This window comes from Dermacentor silvarum, chromosome 3 (genome assembly GCF_013339745.2).
Source record: "Dermacentor silvarum isolate Dsil-2018 chromosome 3, BIME_Dsil_1.4, whole genome shotgun sequence".
In the NCBI taxonomy this organism is placed as follows: domain Eukaryota; kingdom Metazoa; phylum Arthropoda; class Arachnida; order Ixodida; family Ixodidae; genus Dermacentor; species Dermacentor silvarum.
The window spans coordinates 157,821,637-157,845,755 of NC_051156.1; the positions used below are offsets into that span (position 1 = coordinate 157,821,637).

The 24,119-nt window shown below is 46.3% G+C and overlaps 1 protein-coding gene across 1 annotated transcript; it reads left to right on the top strand.

Moving 5' to 3' along the window:
- The first annotated feature begins 6,327 nt into the window (after window positions 1–6,327).
- LOC119444933 (uncharacterized) lies at window positions 6,328–8,316 on the top strand. Its single transcript, XM_049665049.1, has 3 exons — window positions 6,328–6,747; window positions 6,924–7,127; window positions 7,595–8,316. The coding sequence occupies exons 1-3, from the start codon at window positions 6,444–6,446 to the stop codon at window positions 7,987–7,989; spliced, it is 903 nt and encodes a 300-aa protein (XP_049521006.1). The 5' UTR covers window positions 6,328–6,443; the 3' UTR covers window positions 7,990–8,316.
- The last annotated feature ends 15,803 nt before the right edge of the window (window positions 8,317–24,119 follow it).

Below are 24,119 nucleotides of genomic sequence, written 5' to 3' on the forward strand. Positions count from 1 at the left end.
TTTGTTATTATTTTCGTTCTTAAATGTTCGTGCAAGCCGCCCTAAACTGTAAGCAATTTCCCCATTGCGTGGCCTGTGCTGCGCCCACACACATTGCACTCAGTCCATAAGGTCCCCAAAGCAATATTTCTAAATCCGCCTCCACTCACAGCACTTACAATTCAGCACACATGACATCGTCCACAAAGTCTACATCATCGACGACGAAACAAATCACCTGGGCGCAAAAGGCTGCTCATCCCGATCTGACTCAGACTGTCGCCTGCCTTCGCCGGGAAATTGAACAATTACGCAAGGAAAATCAGAGACTCCGCGATCTCGTGCTTAGCCCGACGAAAGGGAATCGGTCCCCTACCCCTAAACGCAGTAGTTCCCGAAATAATCGACAGAGTCGCTCTCCGACACGTCGGGTCCAACCGATCACGGACAAGGACTCCGCTTACTCGCACATTATTGGGCTCATCAGACAAAAACGGTCTGAAGAATACAATAAACTGGACAGCAAACGATTCGATCAGATATGGTCAACACTCTGACTAGAAGGCATATGACTAGAAGGCATATGACTAGAAGGCATATGACTAGAAGGCATATGACTAGAAGGTATATGACTAGAAGGTATATGACTAGAAGGCATATGACTAGAAGGCATATGACTAGAAGGCATATGACGAGAAGGCATATGACGAGAAGGCATATGACGAGAAGGCATATGACGAGAAGGCATATGACTAGAAGGCATATGACTAGAAGGCATATGACTAGAAGGCATATGACTAGAAGGCATATGACTAGAAGGCATATGACTAGAAGGCATATGACTAGAAGGCATATGACTAGAAGGCATATGACTAGAAGGCATATGACTAGAAGGCATATGACTAGAAGGCATATGACTAGAAGGCATACGACTAGAAGGCATACGACTAGAAGGTGCTAGAAGGCTTACAGACTAGGTTTCAAAACATGTTCTGCGAACTGCAGCGCAATGTCCTCAAATATGACAATAAGCGCCGTAAACCATTGCCACCTTCATGAGCTCGTGAAACATCCCACAGAAACAGTTCTTTGTGTGCCTGTGTGATTTTTTTTCTTTCCTTCCTTTTTTTGTTTATTCTTTCTTTTCACTTATTTCTCTCTCTCTCTCTCTCCTTTCGCATCCCTTTACCCCTCCCCCGATACAGGGTAGCCAATCGGAGATAACCTCTGGTTAACCTCCCTGTCTTTCCTTTACCTTTTTCTCTCTCTCTCACTCTCTTCATGAGCTTGTCAGCTCAGGGGGTGCAGTGGAACTGTCGCAGCTTTAGGCAATATGATAATATCTTCCGTCACCAGCTTAATGAGAATCGGAAAGTCACTTTCACAGATGTAAGTGGCGACATCGTAAATAACACCTGCCGTAGAGTCCTTGCCGTCTGGTATATAAGAACGTACGTTCATGTCCCCCAACATATAGACTTTACTAAATACATACAACGCACTGCGTTGTTTAACGTCTATAGCGAGAATGTTCTTGTGACCATTGATCCTGTACGTGTGATTTGTCCCGGCGCGAGGGCCTCAAGAGATACAGACGTTGCTTCACAATTAAGCCGGTTGAGACTTATCACCAGCACCCACCGATATACAAAGTAGTGTGGACCGGTGGCTCTCGCGCAATCATGCTATCCTTACGTGCTGCGGGAGAAGACATCAGTAGTCCTCTCTTTGCTTTACGCCTTGTCACGGGCACGAAGTCACCTTCATCCGAGTTTTCGTCACTGGCCGTAGAGTATATGAGCGTGGCCTCGCTGTCGGCATCGCTCGTGTGGCCGGAGAGCTTTCGTGAAGAGGCTGCAGTCGACGTGGAAGGTATGGGCGGAGGCCCCGGTGATTCCACGTCCATTTCCGCAGTCACGAAAACGGCGTCTTCCGCAAACACCAAAGAAAAGCTTGAAAAATTAGAGACTGAAACCAGCGTTCTACAGAGGAATCACTTCGTCTTCTACTGGGCAAATACGATAAGAAGGTTGCACCTCAAGAGTTGCTCAAAAAAATGAGTTTTTAGAAATTGAAGAAAAGCAAAGTGCCTTTGCAGCTTTCTACAATGATGGTTCCAAAACAGATGACCGCGTTAATGCAGCTGCTGTGCAGAAGAGTTCACCTGGTCCTGCCATTACAAATAATCCAAAAAGCAAGCGTATACTCTGATGAATTATGTAGCATACTAATGGCGCTAGATGAAATAAGTAACGAAAAAAAAATGCGGAAATCTAAACTGACTCGAGAAGTGCCATGTGTACAATTATCTCGAAACAAAGAACTAAAAAACCCTCTCTTACTGCATATCTTCCAACAACTTCATAAACTTGCAATACGCGGGTACAGCGTGCACTTTTGTTGGATTCAAAGCCATGTTGGGAGTACAGGGAGCGAGCTTGCCGACTCCGCAACAGGAAACGAAACCATGACTGATGCCTGCAAAATTTTGAAAATTCCTTGCCAGGACTACAGAGTAACAATTAAACGAGCACTGAGGTCCAAATGGCAGGTTGAGTGGAACAGCGAACAAAATAATAAATTGCGCCCGATAAGCCAAATATAAAGGAATGGAAAGGTTACCATAAAAACCGATTTTACGAAGTAATTCATTCAAGGTTATGAATCGAACACACCCACCTAACACTTGCTTTTGGGGGCAGAGCCACCTGAATGCGCGCATGGTAGTGGTGCGCTCTCAGTGATTCATATTGTAACCTGTCCGTTATATGAAACACACCGTCGCACTCACTAAAAAAAATTTTTTTTTCAATATCGCATACCATTTCATCCTTCCCTCTTACTAGGAGATGACCCCATTTTACCATTCCACGACGTCATGCCTTATTTAAATAGCACTGGAATTTTAATGAGTATAATTTTTTAAATGCTGCTCATTAAAAAGGGTACCCTGGCACCGACAGGAGGGCGCCGAAGCCAAGCACGGTGGGACTAAACTCCCCGCCCTCTTGCCCGTGACAAAACCCAGCTCTTAGCGTCCTTTGAAATGTTCTATTTTTGACCCAAATATTTATCCGGAATTCTGCTACAATTTAATTGTATTCTTTTTAATACAGTATTTCCTGATTCCATCCCATTTCAATTAGTCTGAGACAAACATTGTTTTGGCGCTCGTTGGCCATAGTTGCCTTCGCGCCATTAAACTAACTAAATCAACCGATAAAGTATTAAATGCGCAAACAAATATGTGGCCCCGCGAGATACCGGAAATTCACGATTGGCAACCGGATCCTAGAATCTGCGCAAAAGCATGAACATTTATCAATTACTAACAGGGGAGCCAACTCATGTAAAGGATATTCACTGTAGAATAAGGGTGGGCTGGTGCGCATACGGACCTTTGACCGGCAACTTGCCGCTGCTCCCAAAGCGGAAAGTTGAATGGCAATGAATGGCAAGCTTGTCAAAATGGTGAGGGGTACATGCCACCCCGAAAAGCAAGTCATTGAGAAGTTTTGTCTGGTGCAAGCTCTGCCAGCACTGTGGCATGGTGTAAAAAAAAAAAGGCTGGTGCTGATATTGACAAACTGTTCAAAATGCTAATGAAAGCCTATAAGCTAAAGAAACAGTTCACACAAAATAATGATGCCACATTCTATGACAAGGCAGCATACAGGACTGATGGCTCCTGTAGGACCCGATGGCATGTACTTGTTACTTTGGCGAAGGCTGTTCCACCAGCTGAAACGCTATAGCAAAATATATTGTGCAAATACAACGTACGTCTTTCTCTTCTTTCTTCATTATATATATATATATATATATATATACATATATATATATATATATATATATATATATATATATAATGCTCCTGAGGCCCAAACACAACCCAGAACCAATATACAGGGTGTGCCAGCCATCACGCAGCACGATTTAAACAAAAAGGAACGGCGCTGTAAAGGAGCAGTCGCCAGTAATTTTTTTCGTTACTAAGATTTAATTAGCTAATTGTAATTAATTATCTAACTCGACAATCACTGTCCTACTTATCAAAGTGTCAATGACAAAAATGTAGAGCAAAATGAAAAACTCCCGATACAGCTTTCTGTTGCTCAGTACGTGCTACATATAAAAGTGTTTTTCCGAGCGTGAAAGAAGCCCGCGAATACACGCAAAGTGCCTCGAGCGACCAGTCGCGCGGCAATTCTAACGGAATTGCCCGCAAAGGAATAAAAGTAAGAGAGGAATGAAAAGGAATGAAAGAAAGGGAGGTTGGAATATTATTGACAACCCAATAGCAACTAAAAAAGAAAACTTAGCGTTGTATGTTTTATGGGTTGTGCATGTGTCATTTGACCAGGCTTGTTTGACCACGATTGACATACATCAAGATCACTGCGAATTTTAGGTTAAATCACGCATTACCATGATGTGAGAGGTTCATAGATTGTTTTATTTTTCCAACTAACAATATTATTTAAAAGTGCGAAGTAATGCATTATTCTAGGTTCACTAAAGCAAAAATCCAAGCCGTAACTCTGCAACGCTATGATGTGACGGTGAAAAAAAAAAGCCACATTAGCTGTTTAAGTTCTCCTGATGTACGAAGTGTGTTGAAAAAGAAACCGAACTTTTGCTATAACACCTTTACTGTTTATGGTACGGTGGCTAGTCGGGTAGGCACGAAGAGTAGTTCAGCGCTTCTCCGCATCATGACGACAAAATTAGCGCTGCGGTCGGGCGTTTGTCGCAGGCGGCGCGCGTCGTCTGCTGCTGCGGTCACGTTACATTGGAACTGCGGGATAGTTACCATCGCATTCAAACTGAAAACCACATTCACAGTGGCATTATAGACAGTTACCAATTTCTGAACGCAGCAGAGCTGTCACTTGAGAAGGTAACTTGTCTATAAATACGAATTTTTCACCTGTAGAACACGTGACATTTTCATTCGCACTCTTGTTGTTGAAGCGTGTGTAAGTTTGGCTCGCTGTCTCTCCAGGATTATTTCAACGGCCGACATCACGTCGCTGCCTTGCTTGTTCTTTTTCTAGAAATTCTCTTTAATATGTAAGGCGCAGCGTCGGGTAGCACCGAAGGAACAGTGTCGCTCATTAGCCGCACATATGCCATCGGAATCTGCACAATATTCCTGCCGGTCATACGCTCGACGACATGCTCCTTGAAGGGGCGCTGGCACATGACTAATCCGGTTGAAACATTTTGTCAGCACGGCGAAGGGCAAGCTCACGTCTCTCGGAAAGTTCTGGGTCTCAGCGCATCGAAACCAATGATTCTTTCGCGCGTGGCTTGCATGTTTGTAGCCGAACTTACAATTCGGCGCAAAGCAAGTAGTGCCCTTCCGGCTTGTTTTCTTCTGTGCAGGAACACTTTCACTCTGTCCCGGAGTCTCGCGAGCTTGGTATTCATGAATATCACCCACAGTCTCCACTTCGCTCCTTAAACGTCTAAGCAAATTACAAGAGGCAGTGAGTAAAAACTTTATTGAAAATAGTTAAACAAAAGAAGGCACACTGGTTGGGGCCCCTATTCCAGGGCTCCACTGGCACGAGCGGCTCGCTGGGCTTGATCCAGTAGAGCCAATTCGCTCTCCCGGCCCTCGTCCGCAAGCCATGCCTCCCACTGCCTATTCCTCATGGAAATTACAAGAACTCTGAGAACTGTCGTGAGTGCGAGCGCAGCGCTCCTTGCCCTGAGCGTATTAACAGACGACATAAATGACCGCTTTTGAAAATTACTGATTGCAACGCAAAGCATCGCACTATTAAGTACTCTCTCAACGTAATTTAACTATTTTCTTTGAGGTTTTTCTGTGAAAACCTATTATTTTAAATATAACAGGTGCGCAATAATAACACTCTCAGTAGGGAGTTTTAGAATAGGGGCCCCAAAAGTTTGGGGCCCCAAAGTGCTTTGCGGGAGTTAACGTTGGGGCATGCAGGAATGAAGAGTTTTAGAATAGGGTTTTGCGTTTGCGGACAGCGGGTTTCGCTTGTAGCGCCACTACGGCGTCCAAGAGAAGCTGTTGTAAATATTAAAATAAGATATGCCATTTTATGATAAGAAAAGTAATTTTGACCTCTGTATTTTCGCGTTTCATTACAATTTAGAGGTTATTCCACTATGAGCAACCGATTTCTTGCGTTTAGTTTTAAGTAACTAACTTTACGTGCCTTCACCAGCCAAGTTAATCCACAGAGTGTCAGTTGTGTTTCTTGCCGTGTTTTCGACTTCAAGTTCAGAGTCTATCATCACCCTTCATGCCGAAAATGAATCGATCGCGCGCAGGCGTTCTTTGTGAGCAGTTGCTTTATCTAGACCTTAGTTGGACTGATCTGGAAGACATATTTCTTCGATCTCGACAGCGCACACCCCGGCAGTACAAATCGGTGAACGGCCTATTCAACATCGAAGAAAAACAGGAAGATGCTTTTAGGCGTATGTTTAGATTTGAAAAGAAGCACCTCAAAGACCTGAAAACATCTCTGCTTATGCCGGACACTGTAGTAAGCGCTCAGGGTGTCTGCGTAAGTGGCGAGGAAGCCCTTCTCATAAGCCTACGCAGGCTGGCGTATCCCAACAGGTGGTGTGATTTGGAGCCACTGTTTGACCGCCACTACTCCACTTTGTCAAGCATTGTGTCAACAGTGCTCAGACACATCGAAGACAACTTTGGACATCTGCTGGACTTGACGAACAACAAGTGGCTGAACCTTGCAGAACTAGGCCGTTTTTCTCAGGCAAGTATAGTGCATTCAAATACTGAACACTCACATGATTTCAAATGCGAACTCATATGAGTGTATAGATATGCTTGGCTAAAACTGGCACGAAACTTAACCAGATTACTCTCAAATTCTTTGAGCATTTCGTGAGTGGCAAGGTAATTGTTTACGTTATCTACTTTTATTTACAGGCAGTGCATCGCAAAGGTGCACCACTTAAGAACTGCTGGGGGTTCGTGGACGGGACAGCGAGACCGATTTGCCGGCCATCGGTGAACCAGAGAATTTACTTCTCTGGTCATAAGCGGGTTCATGCTGTCAAGTATCAATCTGTTATGTGCGCCAACGGCATCGTGTGCGAGCTTGACGGCCCCTATCCAGGTCACAGACACGACGCCGGTAAGTGCACTAGACAGACTTACTGTAATGCAAAATGTCTTTTTTATCACATAATCGTATTTTCATAGAAACATTGCATATCTAGGTCATTACAAAAATATTTTGTAATGAAGCATAATGCTGCACACCTTAAGCTAAGACTAAATGGCACACAGGACGTTTACTTACAGTGCATATTTGTTCAGCTTAAGGAAACGCGATTGGTTTTCTTTCATGCTGTGTGCACCTGCACCCCTGAATTATTAAGTATATAACTGCTTGAATAGTACCAAAGAAGGCCTTCTGTTATTTACTGGCCAAGCTAATATCACGAGACACGATTGAAAAAGAATCATTCTGTGTACCATTTTGTTTTGTAATATTCTTGTTAAGGCACTTCAGCTATGAAATGTCCCTCTCATAGTGCTGTTAAAATACTTCTTGGATGTCTGCTTGCTGAGTGCTGAAAAGAGTTGCTTCTGTTTTAGGTATCCTGGGGGACAGTGGCCTTTACAGCAGGCTTGAGCACTTGGTCCAGGGTTCCTCATACACCCTCTACGGGGACCCTGCGTACCCACTACGTCCACTGCTGATGCGCCCATATGCCGGATCTTCTCAGACGGAGACACAGCAGAGGTTCAATTCTGGCATGAGTACAGTCCGCCAGGCCGTAGAATGGGGGTTCGGCAAGACTGTTGGACTGTTTGCCTTCTTGGACTTTAAAAAAAATCAAAAAATTCTTCTACAAAATGTACCGCAGATGTACAAAGTAGGTACAATCCTGACAAACTGCCATACATGTTTGTATGGCAGTCAAGTTTCTATGTTTTTTGACTTAAGACCACCATCTCTGCAAGAATATCTCGTTCCCGTCACTGCATGAGATGCTCAATCCTTGGATTGGGGATCTCGCGTATGTGTACCCCACAAGAGCATTTTGGAGAGCACATTAAAATGATCAATTTTTGGCTCAATTTGAACCACTAAGCAATCTCATATTTGCAGATGGTACATTTGGTATGACCTGTTAAAGCAAGCTTTATACTTGTTGTATGCAGTACTGGAGCAGTGGTAGAGCACCAGCATCACAGCCTTAGTTTGAACACACTTTAATTTGCAAAATAACTATATGTTCAAGTATTTAGGCGTGATGTTACAAGGATAATGACCTCATAACTTCCTTATTGAAGAAATAAATGCGTAGAAGTGAGCTTCAAGGATTTTTATTTTTTCTGCGAAAGCTTATGAATAATTTCAAGGAGAGCCCTCTGGGTGGCAAAGGATGTCTCTCCGTTCTGCCCCGCGCTCCTGCACTTCGAGCTCGTGCTGCTTTTGTTGCCTCTGTAATTCTGCAATCCGCAGCTGCCCCTCCCCATTCCCGCCTTCTTCTCAAGTTGGTCTCTTTCGAGACCGAGGTGTTGTTAAGCGAGAACAATTTTCCGCTCCTCAATGGAGCACTCAGTCACTCTTATTGACTTTTCATACTGCAGCCTTTTCTCAAAGAAGGCCAAGTTGCCACTCTCGGCAGCTCTTTTTGCACCTGCAAAAAAAGAAAAAGATCAAATGAAACGGCTACAGCTAAAATGCTGTTTGTAACTAGGCAGTGACAAACTTCTCCACACAACATTTTACATACATGTTGCCCAACTACACACAGTGTATACTTGCCTTGCCTTCCCCGCAGCGTCCCTCTTGCACTGCACGGTTCAGGGTCGGGCTGTGCGGTTAGGCGCTGAGGCGAGTTGCTGCGGGTGGGCACATCAATATCAAATGCAGCTTCGTCCCCCGGATGAACATCTTCATACATTTGCATCAATTGTGCTGATGCTGCAGTCTCTGTATCCGGATTCCCTGGATCAAAATAAGATTTCTGTAACATTATATTCTGGCTGGCATTACTTTTTTTGGCTGCTAAAAGGCAGTGAAAAGAAGCATAGTTTTGTCGGCATGCTGTGGCACCTTAAGCATACTTCAACTAAATAGCATGTGTCCTTTCACAAAATGTGTTAACAGAAAACATGTCTCTGCTTGGTGCGTTGCACCATTAGAAAGGTGAAGTAAAATATGTTTCCATCTACAGCCAGCAACTATTGTAAGGGGAGCGTGTTGAGTAGAACATTGCACATAGATCATAGTGTTGCGTGGATGAAGATATCTGTCCTATGTTTGCATAAGTTGCGATGCAGCACTGTCTGACTAATCCATATTCCCTTGGTTAAAATAAGGGTCGGCAAATGCGACATACCGTTGTTGTAATGTGAAAAAATTGCATGAACATGAAAGCTGTACACTGTATCACTTTCGTGCTGATCTGTCGTGCATTTGTATTAGTTGTGGTGCAGTGATGTCTGTGTAAACCATGTGGCGTGGATCAAAATAAATGTTGACAGACATGTCATTCTTGCTAGCACTATTTCTCTTCACTGATAAGAGCGACTCATGTTGCCAAAACACTGTCTACCCTGCTGCTGTAGTGTAGTGCCCAAGCCCTACAGAGCATAGTTCTGCCTACTTGTTGTAGTAGCATAACTATACAGACTTGAGCTAAAACAGCACCTGAGTTAGGTGCAGAAGGACGGCTGAGCAGCATTTGAAATGAGCGTGGTTTTCACTGTACAGAGAGCAACTAGTGTTGTAAGGAGCACTAACGCGGTACACTGTATGACAGACACAAAGAAAGTAAGGCATTCTGTAATGTTGACATGCATTAAATATACAATCACAATACGCTATTATGATGTTCGAACTTCGAACATATTTACCACAAACACTACTTCGCATACATGTGTAGCTGTTACTGTGTTGCAAATAGCAATATAGCATGGCCGCATTGTTGCGAGATAAATACAGCGCGTGTACATTTCTCATGGACCTGAAAAATTACGTTAAATGCACGCATAGGACATGGTGAACGGGGGGTTCATGAAGTAAGTGCATGCTGCTGTATATTGCAGACCCTAAAACCTTACATGTGAAGTCGGCCTCTTCAACAACGGTGGCGTCCGTCAGGTGCACCACGTGTGTTGCCGCGGCAGTATCTCTTGCGACAGAAGCGGTACTCGGCTCCGCAGCCGAGATGACAGACGACTGCGGACGCACACAAGCCACTTTACGCGCAGCCGTCAGTCTGATTTTGTGGCCAAAAGCATCGGCCAACTGAGAAATCTCCTGCAGGAGCTGATCTTTTGCTGTGTACCGTTCCTCAGTTCCAGACCTGCGAAGCGAGCGCTATAGATGAATACAACGAGTACACCTAAACCACCGCAAGAAAGAAAAACAAATATAGACGCTAGGCGATAAATGGACATTACTTACTTCCTCATGTTTGTCCTGTCGTTGCGTCGGTACTGGGCGAGCAGTAGGTCCAGCCTGTCGCGGAGTGCGCGTTGACTGAACTCTTTTTCAGTTGCAATTTTTACGTTGGTGGCCACGCTTGCCCATCCTGCCTGATCGGCAAACGGATTCACTGCGCGAACCTCGCACAGCAAAGCGAGGTCGTCATCGTGCGTAAATCGCGTTCGCGACGATGCAGCCGTCTTCGCTGGTGCCATTTCGTAAATGGTCGTCTGAACAAAGTGTCGTCTTTGGCTAAGGCACGCCTAGGCTGCGTTTGTCCTAAAGTTTGGCTTCGCCAGTGGATTCTGCCGTCTCTTCTCGCCTGCTTCTTGCCCAGCCGAAGCGTTTCTGTGCTAGGCCTACGAGCCGTAAACTCGACAATCAAATTCTGAATCAGCGGCGTCTAATTAATCAAACTTCATTACACACGTTAGTTGAGAGAAAGCGATAACCGTAGTCACTTTTTCTAGCTTAGGAACTTAACGCGTTACCACGAATCGAGCCCAGTTTGGTGCTAGGTTGGAGCCGTCGCTTCGATGTGTGCCGCCATGTTTGTTGACGCAAAGCTTTTGGGGCCGCTATTGGGGCTCCCGCTAAATCGGTGAAATAGCATGCGCGACGCAAAACCCAAACGCAGTTTGCGTCTCGCGCATGCGCAATGGCGTCGACGCTATTTCTTTGGGGCCCCAAAACGTTTGGGGCTCCTATTCTAAAACTCGCTAGTAGCAGACGACCCGCACTTCGCGGCAAACCTCTGACCGCAGCGCCACTCCTGCTATCATGATGCGGAGAAGCAGTGAACTACGCCGGTCGGCACACCTACCAATCTAGCCACCGTACTTATGGCACATTTTAAGTGTTGTCCCCTTCACAGTAGTCCCCTCTACTGGCAATGCACTCTTCCCATCTTTTCTTGCATTTTCGGAAAGCTTCCTGGAACGCACTTTCTGGAATGGCGCGCAGGTCTCGTCTCGCATTGTCCTGGATCTCCTCTACAGTTTGGAAACGACGGCCTTTCAAGGTGGTTTTCAGCTTGGGGAATAGAAAAAATCTGCTGGGGCTAGGTACGGAGAATATGGTGGGTGGGCCACAACAGGAGTGTGGTGCTTCGCTAAGTAGCTACGGACACGGAGCGACGCGTGAGCCGGGGCATTGTCATGATGCAACATCCAAGCCTGATTTTCCCACACCTCTTACTGCTCACAGAATCTCTCGCACACACGCTGTTCTCCAATTCATTCATTGTCACTTTGGCACCAATCCGAAGAACAGCTTGTTCATGTGCTCACTTCAGCGGCTGTAGCTCGCCAACTAACGGTCAGAGCGAAACGCGGCAAATGGCAGTTTGTTGTCTAAACCTGCCGCTACTTGCGCTCAGTAGTCGCGGCGCGCTATTTCAAAAGTTCGGTTTCTTTTTCAACACACCTCGTGCTTCGTCATTACCAGCTGCATTAATAGTAGGATGACTTCCATCATCAGAAATCCTCATGTACATTGTCATTTGAGTTTCCGATGTACACCTGATGCTAAAGGACATTAGGCATTGCGCACTGAATGCTTGTCTAATCACACATTAAGAGTGCATTTCGTGAACATTTTAATAACTCTTTTAATAAGCGCAGCTCGAGGAGCGCACAGTCCTTTCATCGCGAGACTTTCTTCCAAAGCCGCATCTCCTCGGCAGCGTCGGGTTGCGATGAAAACACGTAGTAGCCACAGCAGCGGCGGCGTGTCAAGGCAGCTGCAGGAAACTGATGGTATCCGTAACCGGCGCGATGTGTTTCCGTCGAGGAACTCGGCGAAAATGCTGAAGTGCGTGGGCACTGCGAGTGGAGAAAATACAAATAAAAAATAAAGTTACGACTACTACTACCAAAACAAAGTAACGGACATGCACAACACTATGGCTCCAGTATATGTATTATTTATTTTTCCTGCCGGCGTTCATCGGAGTGAATGGGAATACTCACGACGTTCGTTCCCAAAGTACCAGAAAGTCACATGGAAAGGGCATGCGGCTCCTAAGAAAATGTAAGGTAAAAAAATATAAAATAAAAATAAACTTAAGCACGCGTTTTCTTGTTTGTTTTTTGTTTTTTGAAACGAGGGACTAACACATGGACAGAGCACAACACGTGGATAGCTGGGAGTAGTCACGGACGAGGATGCGTTGTCCTCACTTTAGAAGAAGTGGGAAAAAAGGTCGTTTCTACGGTGACGGAAGGCGAAAAAAGGGGGAAAACACGTGGGGTGGCTGCGACGAGCCACCCCTAAGGCAGCGTGTTCCCCAGTCTCGAGGGACCACCGTCGTTTAAGATAAGACGACGACACCCTACCGCAGACATGCCGTGGGAAAGGGTCATGTGACACAATGGCGGCTCCACAGTGAAAAAGAGAGAGAGATCTAGAGGATATGCGGACGAAGCAAGACGGTTTTACATGCGTCGCGGTTAGGCTGCAAGGAATTTACTTTTGGCTATAACCACATTGTTCTAATCAGAAGGCAAGCACGCGAGTTTCCCGGTGCTTTCGAGGCGGTGCATGGTATTAAACTTACAGATAAGGTAGGACTCGCGAATGTCCCGGTCGTGGTGTGAGCGAAAGCCTGATTACAATATTGTCGCTTGTAAGTCATGGAAAGGGGAACCCGGAAGGTTTACATGTTTGGATACGGGAAGGTTCAAGAGAGATCTTGTGTGTGACCTGTGGTTATTAAATCGTGTCCTGAAAGCTGCCTCTGTCTGACCAATAATATACTGTTGATTACAAATTGTACATTCCAGAAGGTAGATCACATTGGCGGTGTCACATGTAAAGTTTCCTTTTATTGGAACAGAGAAGTTGGACGCGGTACTGAGTGATTTCTGTGTTGTCCAAACAAACCTGGCAACTTGATTTGTTGCAAGGCCTACAGCCTGTGCCAAGGCTTGGATTTAGGGTTGACTTTGTCAAAGTATAGCCTAAATTTTTATTTTTCCTATGGAGACACGACGCGGCGCGGTTGTACAAATGTGATCGCTTTCTACAAGGATATTATGGTGCTTTCTAAGAATAGCTGCAACCTTCGGCACCAAACCAGAGTGGGTGAGGATTAAATTTGTGCATTGTTCACTATTAGGTGGTTTAGCTTTAAGTATGTCGGCAGGGTTGAGCTTGCCAGCTCTGGTTACAACAGCATCAATTATCTGCTCCGGGTATTTCTGCTTCAGAAAGACGTCTTTCACTAGCGCAGTTAGCACTGCAATTTCATTTGTTCGAACTTATACACAGCCGTGGGCTTGGCTGTACGGAATGCCCATCTTAGTGTCTGGCATGACTACTATAGAAATGCAAATACTGGTGGGTGCCCGTCGGCTTGCTGTAAAGTTTCGTAGTTAATGTGTCCCCAGACAGTGAGATGCTTACACCCAGAATGTCAACACTTTCCTGCGAGTAGTGGTTAGAAAAGGAATAGTGGGATAAGCACGGTTGAAGTCACTATACTTTTTAAGAGATCTGTTTCCCCATGAGGCCAGATCATAAAGATTTCATCGATAAAACGCTCCTAGCAGAGTGGCTTTAAGCTGGGAGGCACGAGTACAGACATAGTACAGCGATAATGTCTAGTACAGACATAAAAAAATTGGCGTAATTTGGACTACATCTCGTTCCCATTGACGTTCCGATTACTTGCACGTAATGCACCCCGTTAAACGCAACATTGTTTAGTTCGAGAACTAACTAGCGTGTAGCAAGCAAGCGAGTCTTCATATTCTGATAGCACCGAAAATAATAGACGAAAATGTACTTGGTATTGCGTGAATTATGCTGTCAACGTAGCGTGATATGTTGTTCTCAGTGACAGTGCCTATATACACCGGAAACAATGGGTCGGCCTGTGTTGTTTTCTTTATTAATCTTGGGTAAAAGATCAAATCTTTCCCGCTACGGGACTGAGCGGTATTAGAGAGCTGCCGATTGTTGCATCCTTCTTATCCTCTATAAGTTCGGTGATTCTATTCTTGTTCTGGAGTTTAAAATCTTTAGTAGGATGATAAGTTAGTGTTTGATAGAATGTAGTCAGCTAGTGGTCTGTTGGCCTCTTTAACAGTCACTTTTGTCCATGATAACTATTGCACCTCCGTTGTCGGCAGGCTTAATTACAAGATCTTGCTTGCAGTTCAATTCATCCAGTGCCCTTTTTTTCTTCAGTAGAGATATTGCGTGAAAGGGAACATGTCCTTCGTAGACATATATATATATATATATATATATATATATAAGTCCAGTGCTTACCGCTAGGTAGCGCATGGTGTGTTTTCTTTTTATTAGGATGGTCATGAAAATATTCCCGAAGTCCCAAATGTATTGTGCATTCACTAAAGAAGCCAGTGGCCGGGCAAAAATTCAAATCCTTTGAGAGGGCGCTGCGCTCGGCTGCGGCAAGTTCAATACTAGACAGGTTCACAACGTTCTCAATCGTTTTTTTTGTAAGGGTGCTGGTATGGGAGGCATATCATTTTTGGATCCGAGCCATTTGTCGTGAGGACCAACACTGTCGCGAGAAAATTTCCTGGCTTTAGTGCTGACATCTTATCGGATTCATAGCGAACTATTTCTAATGACTTCCGAAGTGAGGTTCTGTTTGAGTACTTTCTCCTGCCTACGTAGCAACTCCGCGTTTGTGTTGTAGTGATGTACAATGATTTAAACTAATTATAACGATGCATTCTTAAGAACGTTCTCCCATTTGATTTTGCTATTAATGTGTATTTCCGAAGGGGCTGACTTTAGATTACTCCTAAGGAATTCATAGTGAAATATTTAGCGCGCACAATAGACAAGGACACAGGCAAGGTGGACACACCAGTGCTTACTCGCAACTGTTTATTTTTTTGGAACTAGACAGATGCACCAGCTATGTGCCCTGAGCATGTGAAAAAAGAGATTACAAAGGTTCAACCGGTATTCAAGAATGCAAATTCTTTGTCAGTGATCGAGAGCTATGAGGTAGAGAGAAGCTCCCTTTGGGCAATCAGCAGTATAACTATTTCACTATGAATACGTACCAACTCTCCCAACTATCAGTTCTGCTGTAATCCTTAGGCCTTTATGAAAAGGCCGAGCCGTTGAAATAACGTGCAAGGGTGGAAGCGTGTAATTCGCAGCTGATGCCTTTTTTCTGATAATTTCTGGAGTTTTAAGAAAGCCCTCGAGACTGAGAAACGGGCCGTCAGACATCACGGTTCTTGGCGGCGCCTTGTCCGGCGTTCTTGCGAAGGTTGTAGGTGGATGGACTGGAAGGCCCCTTCTTTGATTTGGTTGGCGCGGCTGGAGCCTTGTGCTGTGGTAGATCATCTCGGAAGTTTTTTTGTAACGTGCGCGTGGGGTCGGTAGTCGTCGATGAGGGACCGTTTGCGGCTGCTACCTGGGCTGCCGTGGGCGGACGAGTTTGTGACCTTGGTGAGGACAGTAGCGGGAACTTCTTGTTATTCAGTGAGGGGATGGTGTTTTTCTCCACCACAGAGAAGTCACGCCACTCTGGCGAAGTGTAGGGACCTTTTCGGAAGCAGATTTCCTGGATGTGGCTAGCTATGAGGGCTCCACCTTCAAAACTTGGGTGTAGGCCATCGGCAGCAAGGACACGAGTGGGAGGTGCTGAAATCCGTGGTCCATGTGAAATACTTTCCGGGTTCGGCGGCAGAATGCACAAAGGCGTTGATTGAAGCTGCAAGCCTCCTTGTTGCAGCGGCTAATGAAGGTCCTATTGTGGTTTCCGCTTTGACGGTTAATTAAAATGACACAAAGCCTACCACCATACGAGATAGCAGCTATATACATACAACAAAGGGAGAATTTAGGAGCATTGCCTTTTTATATTTTTGCTTTAGTGCAGCATTAAGGCGAAAAGATTTCTCTTCTACAACATGCTTAAGGCCCTGTTTCCTAAAACGCTGGCATAGCTATGACGTTATTTAACTGTTTCTCTATTTTGCTTTTGATGTTCGTAACTAGGCATGAGAATAGATGGAGTTATACGTACAAGGCTTAACGCTATATTCAGAAGTCTGCGTTGAAGTGCCGCGTTCTCATCTATGACACGCCGCTGACAAGGCTCCGCATTACTTGCTCGTTCGGTGATGACGTCGCCTTCAGCATCAGCATTTGCAGGGTCGTCTCGGGATTTCCCCAGTTACCGGGCGAAGCGCAATCCTGAGTCGTCGTATACGCTGCCAGGCGTGAAGACGCCGCGTCCGATTGCAGGACGACAATCGAGTTACGAGTGAGAGCCCGGATGAAGCGCTTCGCTTGTTTCCGACTCAAATCCAGGCATCCAACCTCCAGCATGGTCAGGTTGTGCTTGCCACAGTCCATCACGTGGAACCGCGAGGTATGCCTGGCACGATGGCGGCGCGAAATTGAAAACAGTTCTTGAGCCGCTCGTCTGTTCAAAGCTAGATTCCTATATAAAGAATCACCTTGCTGCAGTAAGACCGGTTGCCGAATTCGTCGAGCTTGTCATTTGTCGAGCGTCGGGGTGCTTTCCTAGAAGATTTACAAGAAGGCTGAGCGCCATGGTCTCATGCACTTGGCAGCTGCGCCGTAACAGCCGCCGTAACAGCTGGCAGCTGACGCCTGCTACTTTGGTCCAGGGGAAGCTGAGATCTTCGTAAGACTCCGTGGTTCGAACACCGCTTCCGTTGATTTAAGCGACTCTTCAGCTCTCCATGGTTCTGGTCAGGCTGAGCTCGCCTTCTGTTGTGCTCTCGAAAGCGGACTGAAGTGTCAACATTACGAGAAATAGTATTGTAGTAGTGTACGGGTTCTTTGTATCTATAGAAAAGAACAGCATCTAGTATGCTATTTCTTTTATAGGAGGGCATATATACGATAATCTAAGAGTACTTGGCGATACATCATAATGCGAAGAACAGTGCGGAACCGCGAGACATTGCTGTGATCAATGCGGAGATCTTAACCGAATCATCGAATTTTCAACTGGTCGCTTCAGCGAATTCCGGCTGCACGACAGGACCGCATTATAGCTTTACATGTGAGGATTAGTGTAGTGAAAATGCTCTACTGAAGCCAATTATTGCTAATAAACTCTCTGATGTCACACTATATTTGTATATCAAAGCATAGGGGTTCGTGAAATAGTACATTTCCAGACCGAATCAAGTAGGTATCGAATGGCTGCTGAACTGAATCGAATATCAAATCACTTTTAACTTTTGAGAAACCTTCTTTCACGAATAATTTACAACAATGTTCAAATCCTAGTATATTAATTACATTAATAAGCTTCTGTGATTACCTTGTACATTATTAATAAATGTGAAATTAAATGAAAGCCACACTCTAAGCAATATAGAAACACATAAACTTTCAGTTCGCGTACTGGGGTTTTTTCAGGGAGGGCACAGTAGGCACGATTTGCCTACTAAGCTGTTTGTTCAAGACCGACTTAAATCGAAGGTGTGGGACTTACGCAATCCATTTCAGAAGACATTTAAGTGACCATTTTTCAAGCAATCTTATTTGTTTTAACGTCTCGAATATAGACAAGAAATAATACATAAGCCTTAAATCTCTAGTTCGACAAACGAAATATGTTTTCCATATTCAGGTATGCTATCCTATGGAGGATAGGACCCTAAAGGACCGTCTGCGTACAAAAAGAATAGCATTGGCTGCACTCCACATGCAAGAAGCAAGGCGCCTTTTTGTTGACTGCTGGCGTTACGTTCTGTCCCAAAAGGCTTTAGCAGGAGGCAAGCTCTGAAACAATGTAAGGGTAGGATGTTTGGTAAATATCGTTTATTGTCGTTATGACAACGCTCAACTTTATCTGGATAGGCTGCCAGTTCAGCAATGTTGTCGCCGCAGCCGTGTAGCTCAAACTTGAGCAAGGACAAATTGCTGTCCGCTCCAGATGCCAGGTGATGATGCAACGTCGCGTTGACGTCGAAGTACGGCAACATGTGAAGCACCTCGAGGCGCTTCAGCGCAGTTTCCGCAAAGGCTTTGCACCCTTCCCCCGCCAGCTTAATTTCGGTTAGCGTGAGGCCGGTGAGGCTGACGCTGCGTGCAATTGCCCTCACCAGTTGGCCGACAACGTGCTTGCGCTGATCGTCATCCAGCCCATCTCTTGATTCACGCAAGTTCACCTTCAGCTCCGCGAGCACCGGAGACGCTTCTATGTGCGCATCAAACATAAGATGTACGATGCTGCTTCAAAAGACACGCCCTCGACACGAAGCGACTTGACGTGAAGTGAATTCCGAGACCTGGGGCCTCGAATGCCGCGCGAAGTTGCTCCGGGCTGGGCTGCCACAGATGAACAAAATGCACGCCGTTCACCGTGACTTTCGAAATCGACGAACATTTTGGCGGCGCGGTCACATCAAGCTCGGATACGTGGTGATCGTTGCCCGAGTAGGAGCTGAATGATCACGCCGCAGATGCCATCGATATTGGCCGTTGCCGGTAGTTGAAGAAGAGTGACCTTGCGTAGGTTTCCATTTGCTGCCGCGGCTTGAAGGAAAGTGAGGCGCTCGGGCTCCCCGAAACGGTGCAAGTCGATTGTCAGCTCCCGGACCGCGCAGTCCGCTCGCAAAGCTACCGTCCTCGGCAGCGTCGGGTTCCGGTGGTTACACTGGCCAGTGTCGCAGTGGTGTGTCGAGACAGCTGCACGGATCTGCTGGTAGCTGTATCCGGAGCAGCTCGTTCCCATTGAGAAGCTCGGCAAAGTTTCCGATCTTCCGGGCGCTGCGAGAGTGGGAAATGCAAAGGAAAAAGTAAAGTTATGGGCAGGTCTAACGCCCATCTTGGAATGTGTGTGAATAGAAGCGAAGTTTTTTTGAAGCAGTTGATTAATCAAGTGCTATATGTTGACCCCGGCGTCATCCGTGCGTCTTTTGCAAAAAGAAAATCGTCGCTCGCGCATGCTCTCTCACGCAAACTCGTGCTAATCACAGACACATGCGGCGATCATCTCAGAGAGCTAGTCTGTTTATGCACGATGGAACTATTTGTGCGGCTGTGGCCTAATGGTTAGAACATCCCATAATCGGGCACATCATTCATTTTTTTAAGCGTGAACTATTCGGCGAAACATTAAGAGCACCCGGCAGCCACCGTCAGGCAATTCCGTAAGGGTTTGTAGAGAAAGGCTTCGCTATAAAATCGCGAGCACCACCACCGGAACAACAGAACGACCACACACAACACAACGACGCCTGGAAATACATGTCTGTTGCGCATAGCGCCTGGAAAATTTTCATCAGTATCAACCTTTTAAATTTGGAAAGCCTTGTTCACCTTTTAGTCCAGTGAAGACGGCTTTCGTGCAGAAGCCGATACGTGAACCCCATTGACATCATTTTGGTCGGCGTTGTGTTTATTGTGTTTCCAATGAGAGCATAGGCTTTCTGAGCAAAGTTCATCTAGCACTGCCCTCAGCTTGACATGAATCAAGAATGTCCAGCAATTTCGTGTTTTGTCTAAGTGTGAAAATCTGACCAAGCAGGTATTTACTAGCGGATGGATGGATGGATGAAGAACTTTGTTAGTGTCCTTTAGGGCGCGTGCTAGCGAGCTTCAGATAATTCAGTGGGAACAGTACTCGCGGAATACGAATCTTCAAATTAAAGGTACACCGGTAGGGGTAAAGTGAGACCATTCGAGAAATACTAAGCAAGATGGGCAAAATTCCCATATATAACTCGTACCTTTACTCCTAAATGTTGCAAAATATGGGTGCGGATTATAAGCTGAAAAATACAGCACTGCCTTACCTACCACGGCCTATTACTTGCTAGAATTTGTTCAGTCTGGATCGCCAGAACTGAATATATAAGCCTCGCAAATAAGGCGGAGGAAAAGGAGGGGTGCCATCTAGGCAAGGATTCTGAGAAAGATTCTGGACTTATTCGAATAAATTTAGTATGTCCTATCACAGTGTGCAAACACATGTGCCGACAAGCCCACTTTACGCTATGCTAAACATTCAATAGTTCTTTTAAGGTGACATTATTCAAGTGAAATTTATGCTACTATATATATATATATATATATATATATATATATATATATATATGAGATAATGGGATAGCGGTAGTAGATACAACAACCGAAGAACGGAGGGGTGCTGCGTTCTTTTTTTTTTTTTTTGGCGGGGCCGCATTGTGACGAACAATCTGCTCTATGACATTCTAAAATGGAGACCCTCTCTCATGGGAGCATCGGCACCACTATGCAATTTATCACGTGTGCAGTTTATCGCTTGTGCGTTTAAGGTTCATAACTAGGCATGGAAAAAAGAGTGTACGTACAAGCCTTCACCGTAGATGCAGAAGTCCGCGTTGAACTCTTTAAGCGTGGCCATTTGTGACACGGCGCTTACGAGGGTCCGCAGGACCTGTTCGTTCGGCGAGTACTTCGCCCTCGGAGTCAGCTTTTGCAGTGTCGTCTCGGGATCGCGCAGGTACCGGGCGAAGCGCGTTCCCGAGCCATCGCATCCACTGCCAGACGCGAACACGCATTGCCCGACTGTTGGGTCGATGATCGAGCTGGTGCGTTTGAGAGCCTGGATGAATTGCTCCTCTTCTTTAGGCCCCACATCCAGGCAAGCGACGTCCAGCGTGGTCAGGCAGCGCATGCCACGGACCAGCACAGAGAAGTGCGAAAGCCTCATGTCTTTATAAGCATCCGGACAGTCATCGGTGAAGAGCCGCTCTTCCAGGTAGTCAAGACTGCCGATTGTCTCGAAGAAGCTGCTCTCTTCCGCGCAGCCGTCGATCTCCATGCCGCAAACGGTCACGCTCTTTATGGACCGGCAACTCCTGAGCGCCGAAAGCACGGGCGCCGAATTCCTTGAGCTCCCGTTGAATTCCACAGCTGTGATGCAGCGGTGGTTTTCTAGAAGAACTGCTAGAAGGTTGAGCACCCTGGTCTCAGGAACATCTTGGAAGCTGCTGTTCCAAGGGAATCCATTTGGTATCCCAGGCACGATACCGACGCGTAGATCAGCACTGTTCTTTAGCCGCTCGTCTCCTCGGAGCTCGATTCCTATATGAAGGAGCGCTTCGTTGAATTTGTTCAGGTGCCGTAGCACCTGGCAGCTGGCACCTGCCACTTTGGTGCAGGGGAAGCTGAGATGTTCGAGGGGCTCCGTGGTTCGACCTGTTCGTTCGGCGAGTACTTCACCCTCAGAGTCAGGTTTTGCAGTGTCGTCTCGGGATCGCGCAGGTACCGGGCGAAGCTCGTTCGCGAGTCATGGCATCCACTGCCAGACGCGAACACGCATAATGTCAGGTCCACGATCGAGCTGGTGAGTGAGAGAGCCTGCATGAAGCGCTCTTCTTTCGGCCTCACATCCAGGCATCCGACGTCTAGCGTGGTCAAGTAGCGCTTGCCACGGACTAGCAGAGGGAACTGCGAAAGGCTCATGTCGCTGTAAGCATCTGGACAGTCGTGGGTGAACAGCAGCTCTTCTAGGTGGTCAAGACTGCCGCTTGTGTCGAAGAAGCTTCTTTCGCGCAGCCGTCAATATCCATGCCGCAAATCGTCACGCTCTTAACTGCCTGGATCCTCCTCAGCGCCGACGGCACGGGCGCCGAATTCCTTGAGCTCCCGTTCAGTTCCAGAGCTGTGATGCAGCCGTGGTTTTCTATGAGAATTGCAAGAAGGTTGAGCGCTGTGGTCTGGGTACCTTTTTTGAAGCTGCTGTTCCACGGGAATCCACTGGGTATCCCGGGCACGATGCCGCCGCGAAGGTGAGCACCGTTCTTTAGCCGCTCGTCACTTCGGAGCTCGGTGCCTATGTGAAGGAGCACTTCGTTGCATTCGTCCAGGTGCCTTGGCAGCTGGCACTTGCCACTTTGGTGCAGCGGTATCTGAGATGTTCGAGAGGCTCCGTGGTTCGAGCACCGCTTTCGTTAACTCCTGCCGCTCTTCCGCCCTCCATGGTTCTGGTCAGGCTAGGCTCGCCTTCTGTAATGCCCTCCAAAGTGGAGTGAAATGTCAACAATACGAGAAATTGTATCCTGTCGTTGTTTTCGCAAGACTTTCATCCAACCCCACATCTCCTCGGCAGTTTCGGGTTGCGATGGAAGCACATGGGCACTGCAGCGGCGGCGTGTCAAGGAGCTGCAGGAAGCTGATGGTATCCTTAGCCGGCCCAATGTGTCCCCGAGGACAAACTCGGGAAAAACTCCGATGTGCATGGGTTCTGCGAGAAGAGAAAATACGAATAAAGGACACGTTCCGACCACCACCACCACCACCAAAATAAAAACAAGAGGCCATAGACTTCATAACGCCGCCGGTATATGATTGTTACTCCTCTTACTCATACGACTTGCCGGTGGAAAATTGATGAAAATAAACAATTTCGTGCTTTTCTATATATATAATTTATATGAAGGTTACGTTACATTGTTTCCTGACCCCGGTAAAGTGTACAGAGTCAGTTCAGGAATATTAACCCTTGAAAATGAAATCTTGTGTAAATGCTATATATGTAGCACACTTAAGAACGTCTAATTCGCTTAAAAGTATTTGCCCGAAATGCGGCTTGTGATGTTCCACTTCTTCAATCGTGAGACGTCTGTGTCCTCGCAACGGCTTCTGCTTAACAAGGATTTGACGCCGATATACAGCGAAAAGAGTGAAAGTGTAAAGTAAATTATTTGCTATTGTCAAATAAAAGTGATCTTTCATTGGATAGTTACATTTCTTCAGAGGATGTTGCTGTGATAGTTCTTTATAGCACATGTCTCCAGGTCCTTGTATTTCAAGGGCTCTGTTTTAGGCACTTGTGCTTCTGGCCAATTCTTACGTCTGTAATATTTTGTCTTATCACTCTTTTGCAATGCATTGTTCATGTCTATAGTACACATCATTAGTCATTGCCATAATCTTATTACGTATAGATTTTACGCACTTTACAGCGACTGTTTTTAGGCCCCTTTACAGCCATGTCACATCTGTTCATGACTATTTATATATCACTAACAAGCCATTACCATCCTCTTGGCGCTCTTTGGCCATAACTGGCCCTTGCGCCAACAAACCACAATAATCAATCAAATGGATAGTTACATTCTCTTGAAGCAAACAAACAATGACGCTAGCTAAGAAAAGCCAAGCCCCACAGTCAGCCCTATAGAGCGTCTTCAACGCGATAATCAATCTGAACTTGCACATTGATGCAGTGTTAGCCCCATGCGTCACACAAGAGAAACAACGCTCTGTCTGTTTAGCTCACCGGAGCGTCTTTCACGGCCACACAACGTCGGCAAGCCTGATGATCTGCCTGATGTGCCACCAGGAGGTTTCCCCGATGTCGGTAAGCTGGAGACCGGTTCCGGGCTGCTCCGAGCACTCGACGCGTTGTCGCACGACACCAGCTAGCCTCATAAATTCGTCGAGGCTGCAGCGTCGGACCGCTGCCACTGAGGACCGAACCATGGCCAGTGCCTCGGCGATCTCCACAGCTGCGCCGTCCCGAACGAGGTCCACGAGACGCGGGTGCTGGTGGACGAGCTCGATGGCTCGAGCTCCGCTGCAGTCGTCACCCGGGGCGCCGTTGAGCACAAAGTTAGCCGCATGTTCGACGAGGGAGCCATTCCGCTTTGCTGCTCCCTGGGTGTAACAATAATTGCGTAATAAGCATCTCACGTGCGGTGTTGA

What these genes read in the sequence shown, in the direction of transcription:
- LOC119444933 (XM_049665049.1), top strand. Translation starts at nt 6,444, where the DNA reads ATGTTTAGATTTGAAAAGAAGCACCTCAAAGACCTGAAAACATCTCTG. An exon ending in AGGCCGTTTTTCTCAGGCAA is followed by an intron (nt 6,748 to 6,923) that starts GTATAGTGCATT and finishes ATTTACAGGCAG; the next exon opens with TGCATCGCAAAGGTGCACCA. An exon ending in AGGTCACAGACACGACGCCG is followed by an intron (nt 7,128 to 7,594) that starts GTAAGTGCACTA and finishes CTTCTGTTTTAG; the next exon opens with GTATCCTGGGGGACAGTGGC.